General features: G+C 44.4%; 1 protein-coding gene across 1 annotated transcript in view; it reads right to left on the bottom strand.

The window, feature by feature from the left end:
- The window catches only part of LOC121283897 (DNA-binding protein RFX8-like), a 136,161-nt gene that overhangs the window by 107,342 nt on the left and 3,427 nt on the right, over positions 1-25,392 (bottom strand). The window contains exons 2-5 of the mRNA XM_041198700.1: positions 5,447-5,582; positions 4,642-4,699; positions 3,568-3,691; positions 1,797-1,858 (exon numbers count right to left, since the gene is read on the bottom strand). Coding sequence (XP_041054634.1) covers positions 1,797-1,858; positions 3,568-3,691; positions 4,642-4,699; positions 5,447-5,582 — 380 coding nt within the window. The remainder of the gene's footprint in view (positions 1-1,796; positions 1,859-3,567; positions 3,692-4,641; positions 4,700-5,446; positions 5,583-25,392) is intronic.

The raw sequence follows: 25,392 nt of genomic DNA, 5'->3' as shown, positions 1-25,392 counted from the left end.
AGATGCATGCTTACACCATCTGTAGCTTGTTAATCAGAACAGGGTGTGGAATGAAGAGGAGGTGGGATGTGAAAAGGAGGATTAGGTTTGAGGATACCATCATCTTTGGTTTCAGCCTGTCTGCTAGTCATGGCCTTAGCAATGGATGTCACAATAATGGGCCAGTGTCATCTCCTCCAACAGGTTCAGGATATGCAGGCACACCTGTCCCTCTCAGGTTTGTTCTTTTGTGCTATCTTGATTTGCAATACAGAGGAATGTGTCAGTAATTGGTGTGCAATCTATTTGGCTAATGCAGCTGTGATGGTTGAATAGCTGGCATTGTGTGTAAGCTGTAAGATATGGATGTGAGCCTTCCAGCAGAGCTAAGTGCCCGATGGTGCAGTGGAGCATATGAGTGTCAGATATAAACCCTGATTGAGATTGTTGATAGGTGAGTGATGGGACTATGATGAATTGAGCAGTGCCTGAGCCCCGTGGGGCAATTTGAAGATGCATTCACTGACCTTGACCATTCCTGGGATGTCACTGAACTTCGTACAGCACTGCACCCAAGTCTTTGGGGCCTGGCCTCTGACATTCAATGCTTCACTTCTTGCGTAAATGACAACACCTGCTCCAGCCACAATGCACCTCCCCTTGTTCAGGCATCCAGCCAATCAACAGCCAATCAACAGTGCGATTAGCAGTAGCTGGACACTGAAATCATTTAAAACAGCAGGCTGCAAGAAGTTGGTGTGCTGCCTGCATTGCAATCAATGGGTGCAGGTTAATTGTGCATTGTGATTCCTGGTTTGTGGGGTAGGATTGATATAAGCCCTAAGGTATTGAATTTCACATTAATTTTCAAATGACAGGTTTAAGAAAAAATGTATGAAAATGGTTTAATCTTTCCTGTACTATCTTTGACCATTCCTCCATTGTGTAATACTCTAAAGAAAACCATTGTAGTGTTTGTCTAAACTGAAATAACATCTGGAATACTTAAGACAGTTTTGGTCTCCTTATTTGTAAAAGGGTATAATTGTGTTAGAAGCAGTACTGAGAAGGTTTGCTCAACTCAATTGCAGGACGATGGGCTTATCCTGTGAGGAAGGATTGAACAGCTAGTGTCTATATCCTTTAGAGTTTAGAAGAATGAGAGGTCATCTTATTGAAACATTTAAGATCATGAGGGGGCTTGACAGGGTATATACCACGGGGATGTTTCCACTCATGGGGGAACTAGTACTAGAACTAGGGGATACATTTCAAGAATAAGAGGTCTTCCTAAGACTGAGATGAGAATTTTTTTCTCTCAGAGTCATTAGTATGTGGAATTCTCTTCCCCAGAGATCAGTGGTGTCATTGAATCTATTCAAAGCAGAGTTGGACAGATTTCTGGTTGACACAGGAGTCAAGGGTTATTGGGGCAGACAAGAAAGTGGAATTGAGACCACAACCAGATCAGCCATGACCTTATTGAGTGTTGGAGCAGGTTCGAAGGGCCAAATGGCCTACTCCTGCTCCTAAGTTCCCAAGTGCCTAAGTAGCCTATCATAGGTACATTTAGGATGTTGAGGGATGAAGTATAAATTTACATACTTTGAACAAATAATTCCCAGTGTGCCAACATCTTTAAAAGTGACCTATAGGGTAATTTTTCATCTTCACTACCTGGGCATCAATGAATTGGAAAAGATTAGCTGTATGTTGTGGAACCCATTCAACTTTAATCCCACTGATTTCAAGACAGGGTGAAAGTGAAAATTTACTGTATTATTTCTAGATGCTAATCAGGATAGTGAAGCCATTACCTTGCACACCCTCTTGTACCCAGTCGCCTAGTTCTCAGATCACTAAACACTGAACGAACAAGCTTTAAAGGAAAGTAGAAATTAACAATAACAAAACTGCTCCTAATTTTTTTATGTTTAATCTAGTCATTAGAAAATTAACAGTTTATATTAGATGTAAATAAAACTACTTTTTCTAATGGAATATGCATTGAAACCATTAAGTAACTCATACTGGCATTCAAAAGTCACTTCCATCTACATAAAAAGAGTTTAATCAAAAAAGAGAAGCAGCTTCTAATATTAGTTTCCTTTGGAATTTAATCATAAACCTTAAAATGCATAAAAAGGTACAATCATCCCATTCATATTTTAATAAGCTTCTAATATTTATGTAGATGTACCAGTGAAAATAAAAATATGCATCACAGATCAACTGCAATAATATTACCTGTTGTCTTTGTGAATATAAATTGGAATGGTGATCATATCTAATGATTAATTCTAGCTATTCAAGAACTTCAATGTATTATGCCTCAAGGCTCTGGTTTCATAATTCCTTTTATGCTCTTGAATTAAATAATTTGGATGAATTTCTATTACACGAGATATTGATAAGAAAATGGTAATAAACGTATGCAGGTGTAATTAGATGCCTGTGCCATCTCTACCAGATTTTTTTAATATTGTGTTTTTTTTGTGTGTTTTTTTTCTCATCCCAATGTTTGGTTCATTTAAAATGCTATTTATCTGTAATATCCTCCAGTTTTGACAAAGTTCCAATGCCAATACATTAACTCCTCTGTTCCCTTCACAGCTGTTGCCTGACCTGTTAAGTGTTTCCAGTGTTTCATTTGTGATTCATGCATATCTTTAAATACAATTAATGAATGCTGAGCAGTTGAGACATTGGGGTAGTGTAATGAAGTGTAATTAATTGCAAATAATCTGGGATTGAGAAAGGCCAGCTCAAATATCATCACTCGTGTGTAAGGTGGTGTCAGTCAGAAGCAAAGATCCGTGTGAAGCAGGGTCATTGCCACAAAAGAATTCATCGACTCAAGACATCAGAAGCTAAAGCCTGCATCCCAGGAACAAAGGACATTGACCTAACCATTCTGCTTGTTTGGATGAGGTTGTGTAAGCTTCAGACGTTGTTAGTCATATGCTTAGGCTTGAGTTTTTTTTGGTTAACTACTGAAAGCTGTTAAATTGTCAGCTATCCAAGGAATAACTCTTAAAGTGATTTTACAAGTTCATAATCTCAAACTCTGCTCATTGCTGTAGTTATTACTCGGCATTCATTAGCTCTAATTTACAGTGGACACTGAATTGTCTGTGTAGAATTTGCTACTAACTTTGTTAAGTAACTGTCTATCAATGATTTGCTACTCGACTACTAGGTAACTGATTATGCATGTCTATTAAGTGTTCAAGTATTCAACTTTAATTTTAAGTTGTGGTTCATAACCAATAAATATTATTTCATACATGACTTGTCTGGCCTTTTCCTTGGGGGTAACCTAATTGAGGGTTAGTACATTTGATTCATTTCAATATGGATTGATTAGTGTATCTCTGGTGAGCCAAATCAGGAATTGTCCATAGACCTATTTTGATAGTAGATGTTAATTCCTTGAAAAGTTAATGCCTGGAGTTTAAGACTGGAATTAAGGAATAGTTCTTTCTCAGCATATACTTATTAGGATATTGATGCCCAATTTCTTGCATTACAGACAGATTATTATATAATCGTCAAATGTCATCGCGTAGTGAACAGTGTGTATCATACCTTCCCAAAGGTAGCTGCATTTATTGGGTTTAATCTACTGTGGTTACAATATTCCAGGTAAAACTGGTAAATGAGACCACGAGGAATGCTCCAGCCTTCACAAACATAAAAATGTTCAAGTAGCCTGAAAAAAGGGAATACAACATAAATGAAGTTTGGTATTCTGGTATTTTAATTACAATAAAAATAAAAATTTAAAAATGTCGTTTAGATAACAAGTTCTTTTATAAAAAGATGCAATATCATCCCAGTGTCATATGACACTTCATACAGAGATAACGCCTTGACTGAAACTTCCATTTAGTCTGAAACTACTGCCACAAACCTGCCATACAAGTCATTTGCGATAGTGTTACAGCCAACTGTACAAAGTAGCAATTTCAACACATTTGCAGATGTCCTGTCTAGAATTTATTAGCTTGACCTTTTCCCATTGTTGCAAGAATAAATTGAAAGGCTTGCCTCTCCCGTCTTTTTCCTTAGATTAATGGGAGTTACCAAGTTTTTAAAAATCTACATATACTGGAAATCTAAAGCTCAAATGGCAAATAGTGGCAATATGTAGTAGATTTGACATCTGAAAAGAGGAAATCCAGGTTGATATCTAACAGGTTGAGCGCAGACCTTTGTTCAGAATCGGCAACCAGGATGACATGTGTCATATAAAGGACTAAAATGAAGCAGTGTGGGAGGAGGGAAAAGAAAAAAAAGGCAAAAGTCAAAAATGCTAATATCATCACAAAGAATCAGTGATTTAATATAATTAGCGCATTATTTTAAATTGGGAATAAGTGAAAACATTCTGGATTGTGTACAATAGGTATTTTAGACCGGCGCTGAAAGATGTGGTACTTTGGGCCATCTTAAGGTGGTATTGAGTAGTTCTCTAGGAGTCAGAGCCTGAAGCTTCCTCCCACTCTTGACCTTTTTATCTGAATTCTGCATTGATAAAATAGGATCGCGTTTACCTCCTCGTGAAATATTATTCATTAAATATATCACCTTACTTAGGGTCCTCAAAAGAAGTGTTATGAAATGTTGATACCAAGTAATTAGCCTGGAATTTTTATTTACTGTTTTAGTTTCCACCAAATACCCACTCGGAAACCGATAGGGCTTCCCAGATAGTTGACTGCTGATAAATTCGGAAAGACGGTCAGCTCGGTTAAAGATGTAAAATATCAGTCTCTGTTGCAGAAGGGATGGCAGCAGCTGCTGTACTCTGAGGTTTTGTGATAGTAAAACCTTAAGTTTTCAACACCTTAAATTTGGCCATAAATCATCTTTCTGTGCAGTACCTTTCAAAGAAAGAATTTGAGCGGCAAATTGTCGGCCCCAAACTAAAATGAGACAGAATACGCTTAACGAAATATATAACATTTATGTTTCATCAAAAACACTTGCGACAGGTTTGCTCTGTGGAAATCCGCTGTCTTTATTGGGTTATAATCGCTCGCCTCTCTCTCTCTCTCTCTTTACCAAGGTACTCTACAATGCTGTTTGTTAATTTATTTGCTCGGCATCCTTTACTTTTGTTCACTTTATAAGCGCTGGAACTTGAATCGATTAAGGTGTAGAGATGCTGGCATTGTAGTATAAACACCAGCTTCCTCTACAGATCAAAGCTGGTCTTTCACAATGAAATATTTAAGCCATTTTTGAAATGTTATGGTTTTTAAAATAAAAAATAAATGATCGTTGAATGGCTTTCTAGAATTTGTAATAAATCTCGACGACGTAAAAACTAACTTTCTGTTTCAAGTACATTTAGAAACCGCAAGTATTAAAACAGGCAAAACTATTTAGGTAACATGGTGTAAATAACTTAGTTATTTCCGAATATATCGTGTCCTATTGTTCCAGTTATTTCACATCTCACCACTTGACAAGTTCAGGGTGACAGCTCTTGGCCGCGGCTGATTGCTCCATGTTGCTCCTCCGCGGGAGCTGTCAAAGGTCCTTTGTCCCTCGGAGCTAATGCTTGTGATTGGAATACTCGAGTGGAACGCGCTGCACTTCAAAAACAATTAATAACACAGCAGCCGAATGGAACTAGAAACCATTTCAGGAATAAACTACTCTAACTGTTACATTTGGGGCTGACGTACGAATTAGGAACGGGAGTAGGCCACTCGGTCCTTCGAGCCTGCTGCCATTCAATTATGATCATGATTGATCTGATTGTAACCTCAACTGCATATTCCTGCTAACCTCCAATAGCCTGTCACCCCCTTGCTTATCAAGAATCTATCTAGCTCTGCCTTAGAAATATTCAAAGACTCTGCTTCCTCCGTCTTTTGAGGAAGAGAGTTCCTCAGCCCTCTGAGAGAATTCTCCTCATTTCTGTCCTAAAAGGGCAATCCCTTATTTTTAAACATTGGCTCTTAGTATTTGATTCTCCCACAAGAGGAAACATCCTCTTGAGAGAGTGCAGAATAATCTCCTGAGGCACGGAGCTGCCCTAGGAGATGAAGGATTAAAAAAAAGTAGAAAAATGTAATAAAACATGTTTTAATTAAAAAAAATGAAGTTTTTATTTTATTTTTATTTGCTTTTGGAAACCTCATCCTGCCCATGGAAAAGGTTTCCAAAAAAATGCAAGGGCCGCTTGGCCTTTTCACCTGTCCGCCAACCATTTGGTTGAATGGGCAGTGAAAAATTGAAGTCAGTTGTTAACTTAATGGCCTTAATAGGCCTTTTAATCATTGGTGGGCATGCTGCCAGCTCTGGCATGTGCCCACTGACCAAACTATCACGCAACAGCGCATTGACGTTGGCATTCTCAGCTGATGTCATGCTCAGTTGGGTCAGGTGCATGTCCACCCACCGAGTTAAAAATTTTGCCCTATGTTTCAATCAAGTTTCCCCTTACTCTTCTAAACTCCAGCAGATACAAGCCTAGTCTATCCAACCTTTCCTCATAAGACAACCTGCCCAATCCAGGTATTAGTTTAGAAAACCTTCTCTGAACTGCTTCAAACACATTTACAGCTTTTCTTAAATAAGGAGACCAATACTGTATGCAGTATTCAAGCTATGGTCTCACCAATGCCCTGTTAACTGAAGCATAACTTCCCTACTTTTGAAATCAACTCCCCTCAATAAATAATAACATTCTATTAGTTTTCCTAATTACTTGCTGTACCTGCATATTAGCCGTATGAGATTCATGCACAAGGACCCCTAGATCCTTTTGGATAGCAGAGCTCTGCAATCTCTCAGATTGCAAATAATATGATCCTTTTTTATTCTTCCTGCCAAAATGAACAAGTTCAGTTTCCCACATTATACTCCATTTGCCAGATCTTTGCCCACTCGCTTAATTTATCTATGTCACTTTGTAGCCTCCTTGTGTCCTCATCATATCTTACTATCCTACCCATCTTTGTGTCATCAGCAAATTTAGCAACCATATCTTGGTCTCTTCATCCAAGTCATTTAATTAAATTGGTTCCCTCACCAACTGCTGCAGATCCAGTCTAGCAGTCACGTCCTTTAGGGCTCATCCAGCTCGGTCAGCAGTGGTGCTACAGAACCAACAAAAGAGAAGATCCTATTTGACTTCGTCCTCACCAATCTACATGTTGCAGATGCATCTGCTCATGACAGTATCCCAATTATACATTTAAATCCTTATCTTGAAAATGAAAAATGTCAGTTACTAAGAGAAAAGATGACAGTCAGATAATATGCAGAAAGCAATTTGAATGATACAGCACGGCCTAATGAATAGAGTCAACAATTACACAAGGAGCAGGGGCAGGATTAGGCCATTTGGCCCACCAGCCTCCTCCACTATTTAATAAGATCATAGTTGATCCTATTGCAGCCTTAAATCCACTTTCCTTCTGGTTCCCCCATAACATTGACACCATTGTAGATCAAAAATCTGTCTAACTCAGCCTGGAATATATTCAATGATCCAGCCTCCACTGGTATCTGGAGAAGAGAATTCCAAAGATTAGTAATCCTGAGAGAAGCATTTCTTCCTGATCTCCATCTTAAATGGGAGGTCCTTTTTTTTAAACTGTGCCCCCTAGTTATATATTCCCCTATGACAGGAATACATCCTCTCAGCATCCAACCTGTAAAGGCCCCTCAAAATCTTATATGTTTCAATATAATCACCTCTCATTCTTCTAAACTTTAATGACTATCGGCCCAACTTTTTTTTATTCTTTCACGGCATCTCGCAGGCTAGGCCAGCATTTATTGCCCATCCCTAATTGCTCGTGAGAAGGTGGTGGTGAAGCCACCTTCTTGAACCACTGCAGCCCACGTGGTGCATTTAGGAAAGGAGTTCCTGAATTTTGGCCCAGTGACAGTAAAGGAACGGTGATATAGTTCTAAGTCAGGATGGCGTGTGGCTTGGAGGGCAACATCCAGGTGGTGTTGTTCCCACACATCTGCAGCCCTTGTCCTTCGAGGTGGTAGAGGTTGCGGATTTGGTAGGTGCTATTGGTGGAGCCTTAGTAAGTTGATAAAGTGTATGTTGTAGATGGTACACACTACAACGATGCTGTCACTGTGCATCGGTAGTGGATAGAGTGAATGTTTAAGATATGGATGGGATACCAATCAAGCAGGCTGCTTTGTCCTGGATGGTGTCGAGCTTCTCAAGTGTTGTTGGAGCTGCACTCATTCAGGCAATTGGGGAGTATTCCATCACACTCCTGACTTGAGCCTTCGAGATGGTAGGCAGGCTTTGGGACTCAAGAGGTGAGTTATTTGCAGCAGAATTCCCAGCCTCTAACCTGCTCTTGTAGCCACAGTATTTATACGGCTTGTCCAGCTCTGTTTCTGGTCAACGGTAACCTCCCAGGATATTGATTGTGGGATATTCAGTGATGGTAAAGCAATTGAATGTTAAAGAGAGATAGTTAGATTTTCTCTTGGTAGAGATGATCATTGTCTGGCATTGTTGCCATTTATCAGCCCAAGCCTGAATGTTGTCCAGGTTTTGTTGCATATGGACACAGACTGCTTCAGTATCTGAGGAGTCGTGAATAATGCTGAACATTATGCAATCATCAGTGAACATCCCTAATTCTGACCTTATGATGGAGGGAAGGTCTTGATGAAGCAGCTGAAGATGGTTGGGCCTAGGACACTACCCTGAAGAACTGCTGCAGTGATGTCCTGGTGTCATGAAGAGATATTAATGACTATAATGTTATTGGAAATTATCTTTTAAATGGAGTTATAGGGAGATCTGTGTCTGTGTATTTGACTGTGTGTGTCTTAGTTGTTTAAAGCCAGCTAGTCTGGGTGCTTTGATGTATAGCAGTTTGAGATGTTAATTGGGTAAACAGTAAGAAAGTTAAAAGATAAAGTGTACATTTGCATTTGTTGAATAAAGCACTCAAGAGTTGGAGTAAAATCTTGCACCTAGCTGGGAGATGCCAAGCAATGCGTTTATATTGCTGATAACATTAGTGGGATGAAAATATTATTGTTAGAAGATGTGAAGTTAAAAGCCTAGTGATACCACGGAAAATTTATATTCAAAGGGGAAGCTGGGTATAAAGAGGGAAGGAAGATAAAGTGTAAGGTAGAGGCATTTAAGAGCTAACCAGCCTGTAAGCATCCAACTGTGTCTGCAAAGGAACCAAATTGTGAAGGACCTCATTTTGAATCCATAAGGTCAAATGTGCTTTGCCTGGTGTCTGTTTAAAGTCTATGGGTTACTGTTGCCTTGGTGGAGATTTACCTTGGAGTGATTAATTTGGGGGTTTGTTTAAAAGTTATTATGGTAGTAATTTGTAGATGTGTATATGTTTAATTTGTTGTAAATTAATAAATGTTTAATTTAGTTTTATATAAAAATAACTTCTTGAGGCTCAGTTGTCATATTCATGAATTCAGAGCTGCATCTCAAAAATACCAATTGAAAATATAGGTTATGACAGTTGTTTCAAGTTGCCCTCTGGAATTTAAACAACTCAGCCTTTACCAACTGCTGTGTCATAACACTGGGATTGAGATAATTAAATTCCAATAACTAAAACCATCTTACTTTGTGCTAGGTATGACTCCAACCAGTGGAGAGTTTTCCCCCTGATTCCCATTGACTCCAGTTTTGCTAGGACTCATTGGTCCTTAACTCAGTCAAATGCTGCCTTGATGTCAAGGGCAGTCAATCTCACCCCTTTTGCCTACATTTGGACCAAGGCTGTAAGGAGGTCAGGAGGGAGAGACCCTGGCGGAACCCAAACTGAGCACCAGTGAGCAGGTTATTGCTAAGCAAGTGCAGGTTGATAGCACTGTCGATAGCCCCTTTCATGACTTTGCTGAGTATCGAGAATAGACCGATGGGACAGTAATTGGCTGGTTGGATTTGTCCTGCTTTTTGTGTACAGTACATACCTGGGCAATTTTCAAAATTGCTGGGTGGATACCAGTGTTGTAGCTGTACTGAAACCGCTTGGCTAGGGGCGCAGTTAGTTCTGGAGCACAAATCTTCAGTACTATTGGCAAAATGTTGTCAGGACCCAAAGCTTTTGCAGTACCCAGTGCCTTTGGCCCTTTCTTGATATCATGTGGAGTGAATTGAATTGGCTGAAGACAAAAGAGAATTGGATGAAGGATCAAACTGGCATCTGTGCTGTTGGTATCCTCTAGAGGAGGCCAGGATGGATCATCCACTCAGCACTTCAGGCTGAAAATGGTTGTAAATGCTTCAGCCTTGTCTTTTGTACTGATCTATTGGGCTCCCCCAACATTGAAGATGGGAATATTTGTGGAGCTTCCTGCTCCGGTTAGTTATTTAATTGTCCAGCAGCATTCACAAATGGTTGCAGAGCTTAGGTGTGATCTGTTGGTTGTGGAATCATTTAGCTCTGTCTATCACTTGCTGCTTATGCTGTTGGCAGGCAAGTAGTCCTGTGCTGTAGCTTCACCAGGTTGACACCTCATTTTTAGGCATGCTTGGTGCTGATTCTGGCATGCCCTCCTGCACTCTTCATTGGACCAGAGTTGATCCTCTGGCTTGTTGGTAATGGTACAATGGGGGATATGCCAGGTTACATATGAAGTTACAGCTTATGGCTGTATATAATTCTGCTGCTGCTGATGGCCCACATGCCTCATGGATGTCCAGTTTTAAGTTGCTAGATCTGTTCAAAATCTATCACATTTAGTATGCAGATAGTGCCACACAACACAATGAAAGCATCCTCAATATGAAGACAGGACTTCATCTTCACGAGGACTGTGCGGTGGTCACTCCTACTGATACTGTCATGAGCAGATGCATCTGCAACATGTAGATTGGTGAGGACGAAGTCAAATAGGATCTTCTCTTTTGTTGGTTCCCTCACCAACTGCTGCAGATCCAGTCTAGCAGTCATGTCCTTTAGGGCTCATCCAGCTCGGTCAGCAGTGGTGCTACAGAGCCACTCTTGGAGATGAACATCGAAGTCCCCCACCCAGAGTACCTTCTGTGCCCTTGCCACCTTGCTAACTTCTTTGTGAGTCATGTGCCCCCATGTGGCATTGAACATGGCTGTACTGTTTCATCAACTGAGAGCTGGAGTTGTTGGGGTGGGGGTGCAGTAGTTGTTGGTAATCAGCAGGAAGTTTCCTACTGGTACCCCTTTAACCACCCTGTTTGACCTGGTGCAACAAGACTTCATGAGGTCCAGAGTATATGTTGAGGACTCCCATGGCAACTCTCTCCTGTGTTATAACACTATGCACCACCTCAGGCGGATCTGTCCTACTGGTGGGACAGGACATTCCCAGGGATGGTGATTTCTGGGATATTGTCTGTAAGGCATGATTCTGTGAGGACGACTATGTCAGGCTGTTGCTTGACTAGTCTGTGGGACAGCTCTCCCAATTTTATCCCAAGCCTCCAGACGTTAGTAAGGAGTACTTTGCAGGATCGACAGAGCTGGGTGCGCCGATGTCGCTTCCGGTGCCTAGGCTGATGCAGGATGGTCTGTCCAGTTTCATTCCTTATCAACTTTTCTGTAATGGTTTGATAAAACTGAGTGGCTTGCTAGGGCATTTAATAATCAACCACATTTCTATGGGTCTGGAGTAACATATAGGCCAGACCATGTAAGAACAGCAGATTTCCTCCTCTAAAGGTAATTGGTGGGATGGGTTTTTTGACAATTGGCAATGGTTTCATGGTCATTCTTACTGAGATTAACTTTGCATTCCAGATTTGTTAATTGAATTAACATTTCACCAACTGCCATTGTGGGATTTAAACCCATTTCCCCAGAGCATTAGCCTAGGCCTTTGAATTACTAGTCCAGTGACATTACCACTACGCCACCACCTCCCTTGCTTAACCATTCCGCATAAGACATTCCCTTTATCTCAGGAATTAGCTGAGTAAACCTTCTCTTAACTCCTTCCAATGCAACTGTATCCCTCCTTGAGTAAGGAGACCAAAACTGTACACAGTACTTTAGGTGTTGTCTCACCAATGCCCTGTACAGTTGTAGGAAAACTTTCCTACTTATATACTCCACCTCCCTTGCAAGGAAGGATTACATTTCAATTGTCTTCCCAATTACTTGCTGTACCTGAATGCTAACTTCTTTGTGAGTCATGTGCAAGGACACCCAAGTCTCTCTATACCGTAGCATTTTGCAGTCTTGCTACATTTCAGTAATATTATGCTTTTCTATTCTTCTCCCAAAGTGGATGCCCTCACATCTTCCCACATTATACTCCGCCTGTCAAATTTTTGCCCAATCACTTAACCTATCTATATCCCTTTGCAGATTCTTTTGTGCCCTCCTCACATCTTGCTTTCCTACCTTTGTATCATCAGCAAATTTGGCTGCAATACACTTGGTCCCTTCATCCTAGTCAATAACATAGATTGTAAATAGTTGAGGCTGTAGCACTAATCCCTGTGGCACTGCACTCATTAGTTTGCCAACCTGAAAATGACACTCTACTTCCTGACAGCTAGCCAATCCTCGACCCATGCTAATAAATCAGTACCAACATTATTGGTTCTTATCTTGTGCAGCAACCTTTTGTGACACCTTATTGAATGCCCTTTGGAAATCCAAACACCACTATATTTACTGGCACCCGTTTAACCACCCTGCTTGTTAAATCCTCAAATAATTCTCACAAATTTGTCAAAAATGATTTCCTTTTCACTATTGTATTGATTTTCTAAATGTCTACTACAGTATCTCTCTAATAACGAATTCTAGCATTTTCCCAATGACAGATGTGAGACTAACTGGTCTAAAGTTTCCTGCTTTCTGTCCCTTCCTTTCTTGAATTTATGATTTTCTAATCCACTGGGGACATATCCAGAATCGAGAGAATTTTGGAAGCTTACAGCCAATGAATCCATTATCTCTGAAGACACTTCTTTTAACAAACTAGGATGTAGGCCATCAAGTTTCCTGGGAAACTTGTCAGCATTCAGTACTAGTTTTCCTAGTACTTATTCTCTAATGATAGTGATTTTAAGTGACTCCAGGAAGGTATTTTGCCTTCCTGCCAGGGTCAAGCATGTCACAGAGAGGCTGCAGGAAATTCTTTTGGGGGAGGTTGAACGGCCTGAGGTCTTGGTCCACATTGAGACCAATGGGATAGATAGGAAGAGGGATAAAGTCCTAAAGCAGATTTTGGGGAGTTAGGAAGGGAATTAAAAAACAGGACCTTAAGAGCAGTAATCTCAGGATTACTTCCAGTGCCATGTGTTTGTGAGCATAAGAATAGGAAGATAGAGCAGTTCAACAAGTGGATGGAGAAATGGAGTAGGAGGGAGGGCTTTAGATTTCTGAGGCATTTGGACCAGTTCCGGGGTGGATAGGACCTGTACAGGAAGGACAGGTTACACCTTAACAGTACTGGGACTAATGTTCCCGCAAAGAGGTTTGCTAGTGCTATTAAGGAGGGTTTAAACTAGATTGGCAGAGGAAATTCAGAGTGGAGAAGAGAGAAACTGGCAGTGGGTAATAGAGAAATGTTAACTGAAAGGGAGGACATAGCAGAGAGCAGTATCAAGGTAGATAGAATACTTGGAAGGTTTGATAGATTTAGAGTGGGCAATAGTAAGTCATTAGATGGTGTCAGAGTAAGGGGGAAAGTAAAAAAGCCTAAATCAGAGTTAATGTGCTTGTATGTGAATACACGGAGGGTGTGGTTAATAAGGTTGGTGAACTGCAGGCACAGGTTGACAAATAGAACTATAATATTATTACTTCAGGTCATTTTTTTCCCCCAGAATTTTAGAATACCAACTCGTATGAGCTAATGTAACTCGTATGTATCAATCCCAATCAGCTTGGAAGCTGGTGATACTAGTCTGCAAAGGGGTGGTACAAAGGTTGGTTCATCTAACCCTGTTTTAGCTTTACAATTCTTCAAACTGTGATTTTTGCTAGAAATCTCGACTCAAACCTTATACACAAAACTTTGGAATGTTTGGTTTTCCTTTAATCTATGGGGCTTTCGACTCTAAAGTGCTGAGCTACACACACAAGTGACAATTTACAGAAGAAAACACACTAAAGCTCACATACAAATGCTTCCTTGCACACAAACAAACACATATATAAAGGTATGTATTTATATTATATTACTATAACATAAACTTAATGACTTAAAATATTCTAACCAAAATTTCAAGTAGCAGTGGGGGGGAGTAAAGGAATCTTGGAGTCTCCACCTATAGGGACAATCAAACTGACTGAAGCTCACATTTCCTCCGCTCCTGCCTGTCACTGCTCGTTAACCCCCCAAGGGGACCCCTGCACTCTCTCTCTCTCTCTCTCTCTCTCTCCAGCACAAACAGCTCTTGTAACTTAGATCAATTCATTTTTGATGGACCCCCTTTATCCTCATCTCCATTCATCCACTCATACTGCTCATCCAAAGAGTACCCAAATATCTCTGTTCCAGTGGCCGGGGTCCCAATTAGACATTAGCAACACCCGTACTTTAACTGGATCTATCATCCAGTTTCTTCACTTTACTCTCCTTCTTCTACATATCGCTCAGATCCTGCTGACTATGCCAAATGTTACGTTATAGGGTAACGCTTTGTTCGGGTCTGACTGATATTAGTAAAATCAAAGGAGACAATTGACTATTAAATGTTACTTTATTATATTTACACAACTACAAGCAATAATCACACATCCTTCTGCCCGTCGGGGACCCCACAACGACAGCTGGTTGAGAGATATTCCCAAGTTCCTTGGCACCGGTCACGAACCTAGTCCACAGGTGAAGTCCGAATTCAACTGGAAGGTCCCTGCCTTTATATATGGTATAAACAAAGGATTTATCTTGTTTGCTACATTCTTTCTCAAGTTAGTCATGGCCATCTGGTGTTTGCAAACATTAGACAGATTATACTATATTAACACATGGGTATCATTCTGAGACTGTGGCAATCCACAGATGCCCATAGTGTGGGACTTCAATGTCCATCACCAAGAATGGCTCGGTAGCACCACTATTGACCGAGCTGGGCGAGTCCTAAATGACATAGCTGTTAGACTGGGTCTGCGGCAGTTGGTGAGGAACCAACAAAAGGGAAAAATATACGTGACCTCATCCTCACCAACCTGCCTGCTGCAAATGCATCTGTCCATGACAGTATTGGTAGGAGTGACCGCTGCACAATCATTGTGGAGATGAAGTCCCGCCTTCACATTGAGGATACCCTCTATCATGTTGTGTGGCTCTACCACCGTGCTAAATAGGATAGATTTTGAACAGACCTAGCAACTCAAGACTGGGCATTCATGAGGCGCTGTGGGTCATCAGCAGCAGCAGAATTGTACTCAAACACAATGTGTAACCTCATGGCCCAGCATATCCCCCACTCTGCCATTACTATCAAGCCAGGGGATCAACCCTGATTCAATGAAGAGTGCTCTTGCATGCCAGGAGCAGCACCAGGCATTCCTAAAAATGAGGTGTCAACCTGGTAAAGCTATAAAATAGGACTACTTGCATGCCAAACAGTATAAGCAGCAAGTGATAGACAGAACTAAGCAATCCCACAACCAATGGATCAGACCTAAGCTCTGCAGTCCTGCCACATCCAGTTGTGAATGGTGGTGGACAATTAAGCAACTCACTGGAGGAGGTGGCTCCACAAATATCTCTATCCTCAATGATGGAGGAGCCCAGCACAGCATTCGCAACAATGTTCAGCCAGAAGTGCCAAGCAGAAGATCCATCTCGGCCTCCTCTGGAGGTCCCCAGCATCACAGATGCTAGTCTTCAGCCAATTCGATTCACTCCATGTGATATCAAGAAACGGCTGAAGGCACTGGATACTGCAAAGGCTATGAGCCCTGACAATATTCCGGCAATAGTATTGGAGACCTGTGCTCCAGAACTTGCCGTGTCCCTAGCCAAGCTGTTCCAGTACACCTTCAACACTGGCATCTACCCGGCTATGTGGAAAATTGCCCAGGTATGTCCTGTACACAGAAAGCAGGACAAATCCAACCCAGCCAATTATTGCCCCATCAGTCTACTCTTCATCATCAGTAAAGTAATGGAAGGGGTCATCAACAGTGCTATCAAGTGGCACTTGCTCAGCAATAACCTGTCTCAGATGCCCAGTTTGGGTTCCGGAAAAGGCTACTCAGCTCCGGACCTCATTACAACCTTGTTTCAAACATGGACAAAAAAGTTGAACACCCGAGGTGAGGTGAGAGTGACTGCCCTTAACATCAAGGCAGCATTTGACCGAGTGTGGCATCAAGGAGCCCTAGCAAAACTGGAGTCAATGGGAATCAGGGGGAAAACTCTCCGTTGGTTGGGGTCATACATAGCACAAAGGAAGATGGTTGTGGTTGTTGGAGGTCAGTCATCTCAGCTCCAAGGCATCACTGCAGGAGTTCCTCAGGGTAGTGTCCTAGGCCCACCAATCTCAGCTGCTTCATCAATAACCTTCCTTCCATCATAAGGTCAGAAGTGAGGATGTTCGCTGATAATTGCACAATGTTAAGCACCATTCATGACTCTTCAGATACTGAAGCAGTCCATGTCCAAATGCAGCAAGACCTGGACAATATCCAGGCTTGAGCTGACAAGTGGCAAGTAACATTCGTACCACACAAGTGTCAGGCAATGACCATCTCCAACAAAAGAGAATCTAACCATTGCCCTTTGATGTTCAATGGCATTACCATCACTGAATCCCCCACTATCAACATCATGGGGGGTTACCATTGACCAGAAACTGAACTGGTCTAGTCATATAAATACTGTGGCTACAAGAGCAGGTCAGAGGCTAGGAATCGTGCAACGAGTAACTCGCCTCCTGACTCCTCAAAGTCTGTCCACCATCTACAAGGCACAAGTCAGGAATGTGATGGAATACTCCCCACTTGCCTGGATGAGGGCAGCTCCTACAACACTGAAGAAGCTGGACACCATCCAGGACAAAGCAGTGCGCTTGATTGGCACCACATTCACTCCCTCCACCACTGACGCACAGTAGCAGCAATGTGTACCATCCACAAGATGCACTGTAGGAATTCACCAAGGCTCCTTAGACAGCACTTTCCAAACCCATGACCATTACCACCTAGAAGGACAGGGGAAGCAGATAAATGGAAACACCACCTCCTGGAAGTTCCCTTCCAAGTCACTTACCACCCTGACTTGGAAATATATCGCCTTTCCTTCATGTCAGTGGGTCAAAATCCTGGAACTCCCTTCCTAACAGCACTGTGGGTGTACCTACACCACATGGACTGCAGAGGTTCAAGAAGGCAGCTCACCACCACCTTCTCAAGGGCAGCTAGGGATGGGCAATAAATGTTGGCCCAGCAAATGAAGCCCACATCCTGTGAATGAAGTTTTAAAAATTAGACTTGTATACGGAGGCAGGAGAAATAACAGAGGTATTAAACAAATACTTTGCGTTTGACTTTCCAAAGGAAGAAAATGCTACCCAGGCTGAGGTGAGAGAGGAGGTATGCTGGTAAGCACTTGGATAAGAAATTGGCTGAGTGACAGGAAACAAAGAAAAGTGGTTAATGGACGGTATTCAGGTTGGAGGAAAGTTTGTAGTGGAGTTCTCCAGGAGTCAGTGTTGGGACCCTTGCTCTTCCTCATATATATTAATGACCTAGATTGTGGTGTTCAGGATATGATTTCAAAATTTGCAGATAATACGGAGATTGGAAACATTGTCAACTGTGATCAGGATAGTCTTGAACTTCAAAAGAACATAGACATGTTGGTGGGTTGGGCAGGCAAGTGGTGGATGAAGTTCAATGCAGAGAGGAGTGAGGTGATTTATTTTGGCAGGAAGAATATGAGGAATAAAATAAAAGGATAAAATCTAAAGGGAGTGCAGAAACAGGGATCTCAGTGTATGTGTACATAAGTCATTGAAGATGGCAGGGCACATTGAGAGAATAGTTAATAAAACATATAGTATCTTAGGCTTTATTAATAAGGCATTGAGTACAAGAGTAAGGAGGTCATGTTGAACTTCTAAAATACACTAGTTAGGCCTCATCTAGAGTACTGCAATCAACTTTGGGCACCTTATTTGAGGAAGGAAGTGAAGGCATTGGAGAGAGTACAGAGGAGATTCACAAGAATGATTCCAGGGATAAAGAACTAGGGCTTTAGGATAGATTAGAGAGGTTGGGAATGCTTTTCTTAGAGAAAAGAAGGCTGAGAGGAAACTTGATAGAGGTATTCAAGATCCTGAGGGGTATGGACAGGATAAATAGTGATAAACTGTTCCCTCTCAAGGGTGCATCAAGAATTAGAGGGCACAGATTCAAAATAATTGGAAAAAGGAGTAAAAGAGAAGTGAGGAAAATTTCTTTCACCCAGAGAGTGGTTAGAGTCTGGAACAAATTTCCTGAGAGGGTGGTGGAGGCAGGTTTGATCAAGGTATTCAAAGGGGAATTGGATTGCTATCTGAAAAGAAAGAATATGCAAAGTTATAGGGAAAAGGCAGGGGAGTGGGACTAGGTAGAATGGTCTTTTAGAGAGCCAGTGCAGACTCGATGGGCCACATGGCTTCCTTCTGCACTGTAAAGAATCTGTGATTCTGTGAATTTACTCTCTCCCTTTTGGTTCTTGATTTTATAATATTCTAATTGCAATGGTCAAATGACAGGATTTTTTAAAATGGCGGTTTGAACTTATGTTTTAAAATATTGACACAAGGCACGACAGGAAGTGAGTGCAGATGTAAAATTTTTCATTTACTATAGTTAAATTTTGAGGGTTGCCCATAAGCTTACAGTTTTAGTGAATGCTTTACACCTATAATGATATTGGATGGTGGAGAGGTGTCATGAGCCACCTCCTGAGGGGATAGCCCTTGTCACCCAGCAGCCATCCATCAAGCCGAGCCGGGACACTGAAGAGCCCCGGGACCTGGGGTGTCTGAGAATGTAGGCGTCGTGGGAGCTGCCTGGGTACCTTGCACAGACTTGTAGAATCAGCATCCTGTGATCACACACTATCTGCACGTTCATGGAGTGGAAGCCCTTCCTGTTGACGAAGGCACCGGGTTCACCTGCTGGCGCCTTGATGGCCACATGTGTGCAGTCTATTGCACTCTGGACGTGGGGTAACCCAGCAATAGCCGCGAAGCCTCCGGCTCACTGTGCCTGGTTTGCCTGGTCCCAGTGGGAGTGGATGAAGGTCAATGCACGCCTGAACAGAGCATCTTTGACCTGCTTGATACAAATGTGCACAGCTGATTGGGTGACACGGCAAAGAACACCCACTGGAATGAGCCAGAGGCATAGAAGTTGAGGGCAACTGTGAACTTCAGAGCCACTGGCATGGGGTGTCTGCCCACACAGTTAGAAGACATCTCAGGGCCAATCATCTGACAGATGTAGTTGACTGTCTCCCTTGATAGTCAGAGCCTCCTACGGCACTGCACCTCAATCATATTGAGGTAACTGCCTTGCCGTCTGTATACCCTGGTAGCAGGATAGTGGCGTCTTCTGTGACCTCTTCCACCTTGGACTACCTCTTGGCCCTGCGTCCCTTGTGCCTGCGCCTGTACCCCCAAAGTTGGCAGATTGTCCACTCCTGGCGTCCTCCTTATTCTATCCCTCCCTTCCTCCTCAGAGCAGCTGCCTCCAGTGGACATGTCAGTACCCATACTAGGCTAAAGTGAGGCTTCTGGAAAGCTGCAGGCCTGATAAAGATTGCTGACTGCAGAGTGCTGATCTGAAGGTTCAAAGTACACAGAAAGCTGCTGGAATTTGTTCTGAACTGCTACAGATCACACAGACACATTTAAAAAACTTTCTGCTATAAATACTCACAGACCAGATTGACAACCCCACTGAGCCCTCTTATCCTGCCCGTCGATGAGTTTGATTAAAAAGTCTCTCACCCGCCTGCACGCTGCGCCTGTGCGCCGACCTGAAGATAGCACGGACGGCTGAAAATCGGCGTCGATTAATGAATTAAGGGCCTCAACTAGCCCGTTAATTAATGGCGGGCACGCGTTGAACTTCATCGCGTGCCCGCCCAGCAAAATATCGCAATGGTGCGCGGTGACATCGGGACGCTTGCCTGACATCACTATGCGTCATTTCACACGCTGACATGCGGGGCCCAAAAATTCTGTCCATGGTCTTTTTCGGAGTGACAGGTGGTGACTAATGGGGTGCCACAGGGGTCAGTGCTTGGGACCCAGCTATTCACAATATATATCAATGATTTAGATGAGGGAAACAAATGTAATATTTCCAAGTTTGCTGGTGACACGAAACTTGGTGAAAATGTGAGCAGTGAGGTGGATGTTAAGAGACTTCAAGGCGATTTAGACAAGTTGAGTGGGTGGGCAAATATATGGCAGATGCAGTGTAATATGGATAAATGTGAAGTTATACACTTTGGTAGGATAAACAGAAAGAACAGAGCATTATTTAAATGGTGATAGATTGGGAAATGTTGATGCACAAAGGGACCTGGGTGTCCTTGTACATCAGTCACTGAAAGCAAGCATGCAGGTGCAGCAAGCCATTAGGAAGGCAAATGGAATGTTGGCCTTTATTGCAAGAGGATTTGAGTATAGGAGTAGGGATGTCTTACTGCAGCTGTGCAGGGCCTTGTTGAGACCACACCTGGAGCGTTGTGTGCAATTTTGGGGCAGAATTTTCCAAACTCACTGGTGATGGGCATGATAGATGGTGTGCATGTAAAATATGGTGCAATCTGCTTCTCGATGGCGGGAAGGCAGGTCACAATCATCCACTCAGCCCACTGGCGTTTCCCACCATCGGTCAGTGGGGAGCTAATTGTAATACATCAGCATATAATTAAAAGGCCGTCCCGCCAGGCTCTTGGAATCCCACCATATCGTCCATCCACGTCAGTGGGAAAGCATGCCAACATGTTTCACAGCAGAACGCAGGCGACATGCACTTGGCGGCCTTCACTTTGGGGGAAGTGAGGTGAATGAGCAGCAGTGTTTTCCACAGATTGCCCATTGTTTACAGGCCTCAGGGGCGCAGGGCGGAGGGGGCAAATGCCGACCAGCCTCGGAGGTAACCGCTGAATGGGGTGGGAGGAGGTTGGAGGGGTAGGGGGTCAAGTGCTGCCCTGGCGCTGCATCCCACACACAGGCAACTGAGATGGGGGTCAGGGTAAGCGAGGGAAGTGGCCACGCATTAAGGACACCTGTGTAAACTGACCATGCCTGTGCAATGGAGTCAGGTCAGGTGCAGGCACAGTGATATGATTGGGGTCAGGCTCCTAGCCTGCCTGTCCACACAAGCAATGCAGTGCCATCAAAGGGTCATCAAGCACTCGATAACTTACCCCCCACCCCCACTTTGGGTCAGCCACCACTTTATTGAACTGCAGAGCAGTTGGACTGCACACCTTGTACAATCACCTTGCCAACGTTGGCCATGTAGCAGTCACTGGCAGAGGTGCTCACAGCTCCTTGAAAGCTCAGCATCCGGGTTTAGACCAGTTTCCCCCATGTCGCGGGTTGACAGGGCAGTCATGTAGCACACTTGTCTCTGGCCATCTGAGGCGTGACCAGCACTCTCCAGGAAGCATTATGGGGCGGTCACACAGGGCCAGGAAAGGTGCTAAGTACAGCCATGATAGTCATGTCCTTCTCTCTTTCATGCTGCAGGAGGACCACGTCAGGATCATGAATCCTGGTGACCTAGCTGTGTGCCTGATGGCCTACAGAGACCGTAGAAGATGGAGGAGAGAGCAACTGAGGCTCCTGGCTGTGCAAATGCAGAAGCAGCAACCTTATGAAGAATGGGCAGCAGGAACTCCTGCACATACTGCCCAGGAGCGACAGTGAGCAGTGGTTGGTCGGCACCTAGCGACACCCAGGGTCTATTGACCCTCCCTGCCATTCCTGCAGATGACTGAGAGCCAGTGTCGCTGACGACTGCGCATGTCTAGGGACCTGGTGGCTCACATCTGCCACTTACTGCAGGACTTGGCACCAAGGGGACATGGAGGGCATCCACTGCCAGTGGCTGTGAAAGTGACCATGGCACTCAATTTCTATGCCAGTGGCTCCTTTCAGGGCTCCACAGGTGACCTCTGTGTGTTATCACAAGTTTCCAGCCACAAACGCATCCATGAAGTTACGGATGACATCTTCTCCATAGCACACAACTTGGTGCATTTTGCCCGGGACCGGGACAGCTACAATGCAAGAGCCATTTGATTCACCCTGATCTCAGGATTCCCACAGGTGCAGGGTGCGACTGACTGCATTCATGTGGCGCTCAGGTCTCTATCGCTACACTCGGTGGTTCATCAACCACAAGGGCTTCCATTCACTGAATGTGCAGCTGGTATGCAGCCACCAGAAATGCATCCTGCAGGTGTCACACGGTTTGCAGGGATTGTGCATGATGCCTACGTCCTGAGTCATTCGCAGATCCCTGCAGTCTTCCAGGGTCCACAGAGGCTGCAGAGTTGGCTCCTTAGGAACAAGGACAGAGGACACGGCTGATGACACCCGTGGCTGATAACACCCATGTGGCAGTCTCAGGCTGCAGCAGAGTGATGCTATAATGAGGCTCATGCAGCAGCTCGTAACTTAGTGGGCCAGACCATTGGGATACTGAAGATGCGGTTCCGATGCCTGGACCGGTCTGGTGGACCACAGAGGGTGTCACGCATCATCATTGCTTACAACCTGACACTCCAACGGGGAGAGGAGCTGGCTGCAGAGGATATGGAGAAGCTGGAGGTCTCCTCGGATGACGATGGGGATGAGGGTGAGGGGGTCCTGGATGGTGATGATGGGGATGAGGCACATTCACTGGCTAGACAAGCAGACGCGCTAGGGAGGCCCTCATAGCTGCTAGATTTGTGGAGGATGGTGACGACATGCAGAGGTGTCCCCATAGATACTCACATCACAGTTTTGAATGTTTGACTCCAGTCTGGCTTATGGCAGCGCCGATAACCTCTTTGAGAATGCTCCTGTCATGGAGATGCAGTGGAGACCTTAATATTCCCTCGATCGTAGGAGGATGATGACAACATGCATTGAGGATACTCCATAAATCGTCACACAGCCTCTAATAATGTCTGATTCTTGTCTGGCCGAGTGCAGCTAGCTTGCACTCCATGATCAGGGCCATCTCAGATATACAGCCATGAAACTTTAAATGCATCTGATGCTGCGTCTGCCTTCAGCATCTCAGCCCTTCAGGAGCTGGTGTACAGTATCACTGGTCACAGTTGCTGATGTGATGGGGGCCAGCCCCATCTTAAAGGTGCTGAGAGCACAGAGAGAATGAGACAACTCTGTGGTGCCTGCCCACTACGTTGTGGCAGCAATGACCAGTACTGCTGAGGTGCAGGCACCAGTAATGTTTCCAGAGAGTGTGAGGCTGGGCCATCACCGTGGTCTGAAGGCTGCACAGAGCACAGGGAAGAGGCCCTTGACTGAGACACCTGCCTTTATCTTGTGCAGAAAGGTTTCACATCTGAGTGACAAGAACACTGCTCATCAGAACAAGGATCCACAGGCAGAGAGACAATCTTAAGAGTTTATTGACAATAGTGAACAGAATGTACAACATCCGTGGCCAGGCTGTGCAAATACTTTTATCTAACTTTCTTAATCCTGCCGTTACATCTTGGTTCTCCCCGGACATCCACAGCAGAGGTGGAGGCAGCCTGCTGACTGTGACACCCTGTCTGTGATGACTTTGTCCGGTGTCCTCCGGACGGCCGAGATTTGGTGGGCCCCGGACTGCTTTCAGGGTCCTGCTGTGTGGCAGGGGCCCTCCTCGGCTATGAAGCTGGAATCGCGGAGGTCACAGGAAGATGGGATTCAGATTGGTCGGTCACTCCCAGAGTCAACTGGCTGGATGGCCCCAGAATGTGTACCTGCTGATCCTCCTCCTTATGGGTGCTTGAGGGCCCTGGCTGACTACCTTAGTGGAAAGGGTAGCTGGAGTGAGATTGAGCTTCTCAGCACCCCTCTTGCATATACACTGTTGGAGGCCAACTATGGCATCAGCAATGGAGTTAAGCCCACGCAGCAGTGCAGGAGTGACGTCCTGGGCCAAGTTCTCCATGGCGGCTGCCATCTTGCCAGTGTTGATCTCGGTGTGTTGCAATGCCGGCGCTATCACCTCAAACCTGAAGACGGATGGAGCCCTCCATCATGCCTTGCGATCTGAGGAGTGCAGTGGACATCCCTTCCTGATGTTCCCTAGCTTGCCTTTGCAGCTCCAGCAAATGTGACATGACCGAGTCCAGAGGCTCGTCATCTGACTCGGACCCAGCAATGTCTTGGCCTCCAGCAATCCTCCGAGAGGCGGAGACCTGGGAAGTCCCTGCCTCCGCCTGCTGTGGGTCAAAAAGTGTGATGTGCTCACCAGGTTGTGATCCCAAGTTAGTCTAAAGCTATGTCCCACCGAGGTATGTGTCTCTGCGCTGATGGCTGTGGGTGAGTGCTGTGACTGGTCTTCAGTGAGGCTGCCTTCAGATTCCTCTTCAGAGGTTTCTTCGGGGCTTGATTGGAGGCCCTGGCTAATGGACTCAGTCAGCTGTTTGGCAGATGGGCCTGCGAAAGCAAGGGGAGATAATTAGTACCTGGCAGTGGCCTGTGAAAGAGGACGCATCACTCATGGCATGGTTGTCTGATGGATGTTGCACTGCTGGATCCTTACTTCGTAGAGCAGCACCGACCTCATCGTCAGCACAGGATCAGTCCTGGTCATCGCCGGCCAGCTGGAAGGCTGTTTTTGAATTCTGTCAGAACTTTGATCTCTGGCATCCTTCCACCTGTCTGCGACCTTTCCCCCCTGTTGTGTGCCAGTTTGTCCTGCATGCATAGAAATGGGGAGAGTGTATCAGGATGCCTGCCGGGCCAGATGATAAGTATGCCGGGCCTGTGTGAGTGGTGAGTGGTCCCATGGACGGGATGAGGACAATGACAGTGTGTGTGAGGGAGTGAATGGTGATGCCCCTTGCACTGGCAGTGAGTGAGGGCCCTGTGGATGTGTGATGGGTTTGAGTGTGTGTGAGTTGGGAGTGATGAAAAGAGTGATTTATCCTGGTGGAATGGAGGAGATCATTCAACCTTTTGCGGCACCTCTGCAGGGCGTTTGTGCTAACCACCACTGCCACCACTCCAAGCCAAGTTGGTGACTTTGCTGTCCACCCTGCGGCTAGTGTGGGGGTAGAGCACATCCTGGCAGGCCTCCACGGCATCCAGCAATCACTCGAGGGACCCGTCATTGAAGTGGGGGTCTGCAGTCTTTTTTCCTTTGCTGGCCATGTCTCCCAGGGTGCAGCCAGCAAAGCACTCATCACCACCGGGCAGCGGTGGTGAGCTGGTGGCGATGAGTGCTTTGCTGGCGGCTGCCT

The sequence above is a fragment of the Carcharodon carcharias genome, chromosome 11 (assembly GCF_017639515.1).
Source record: "Carcharodon carcharias isolate sCarCar2 chromosome 11, sCarCar2.pri, whole genome shotgun sequence".
Taxonomy (NCBI): Eukaryota; Metazoa; Chordata; class Chondrichthyes; order Lamniformes; family Lamnidae; genus Carcharodon; species Carcharodon carcharias.
This window is presented reverse-complemented; position numbering and strand designations above follow the sequence as displayed.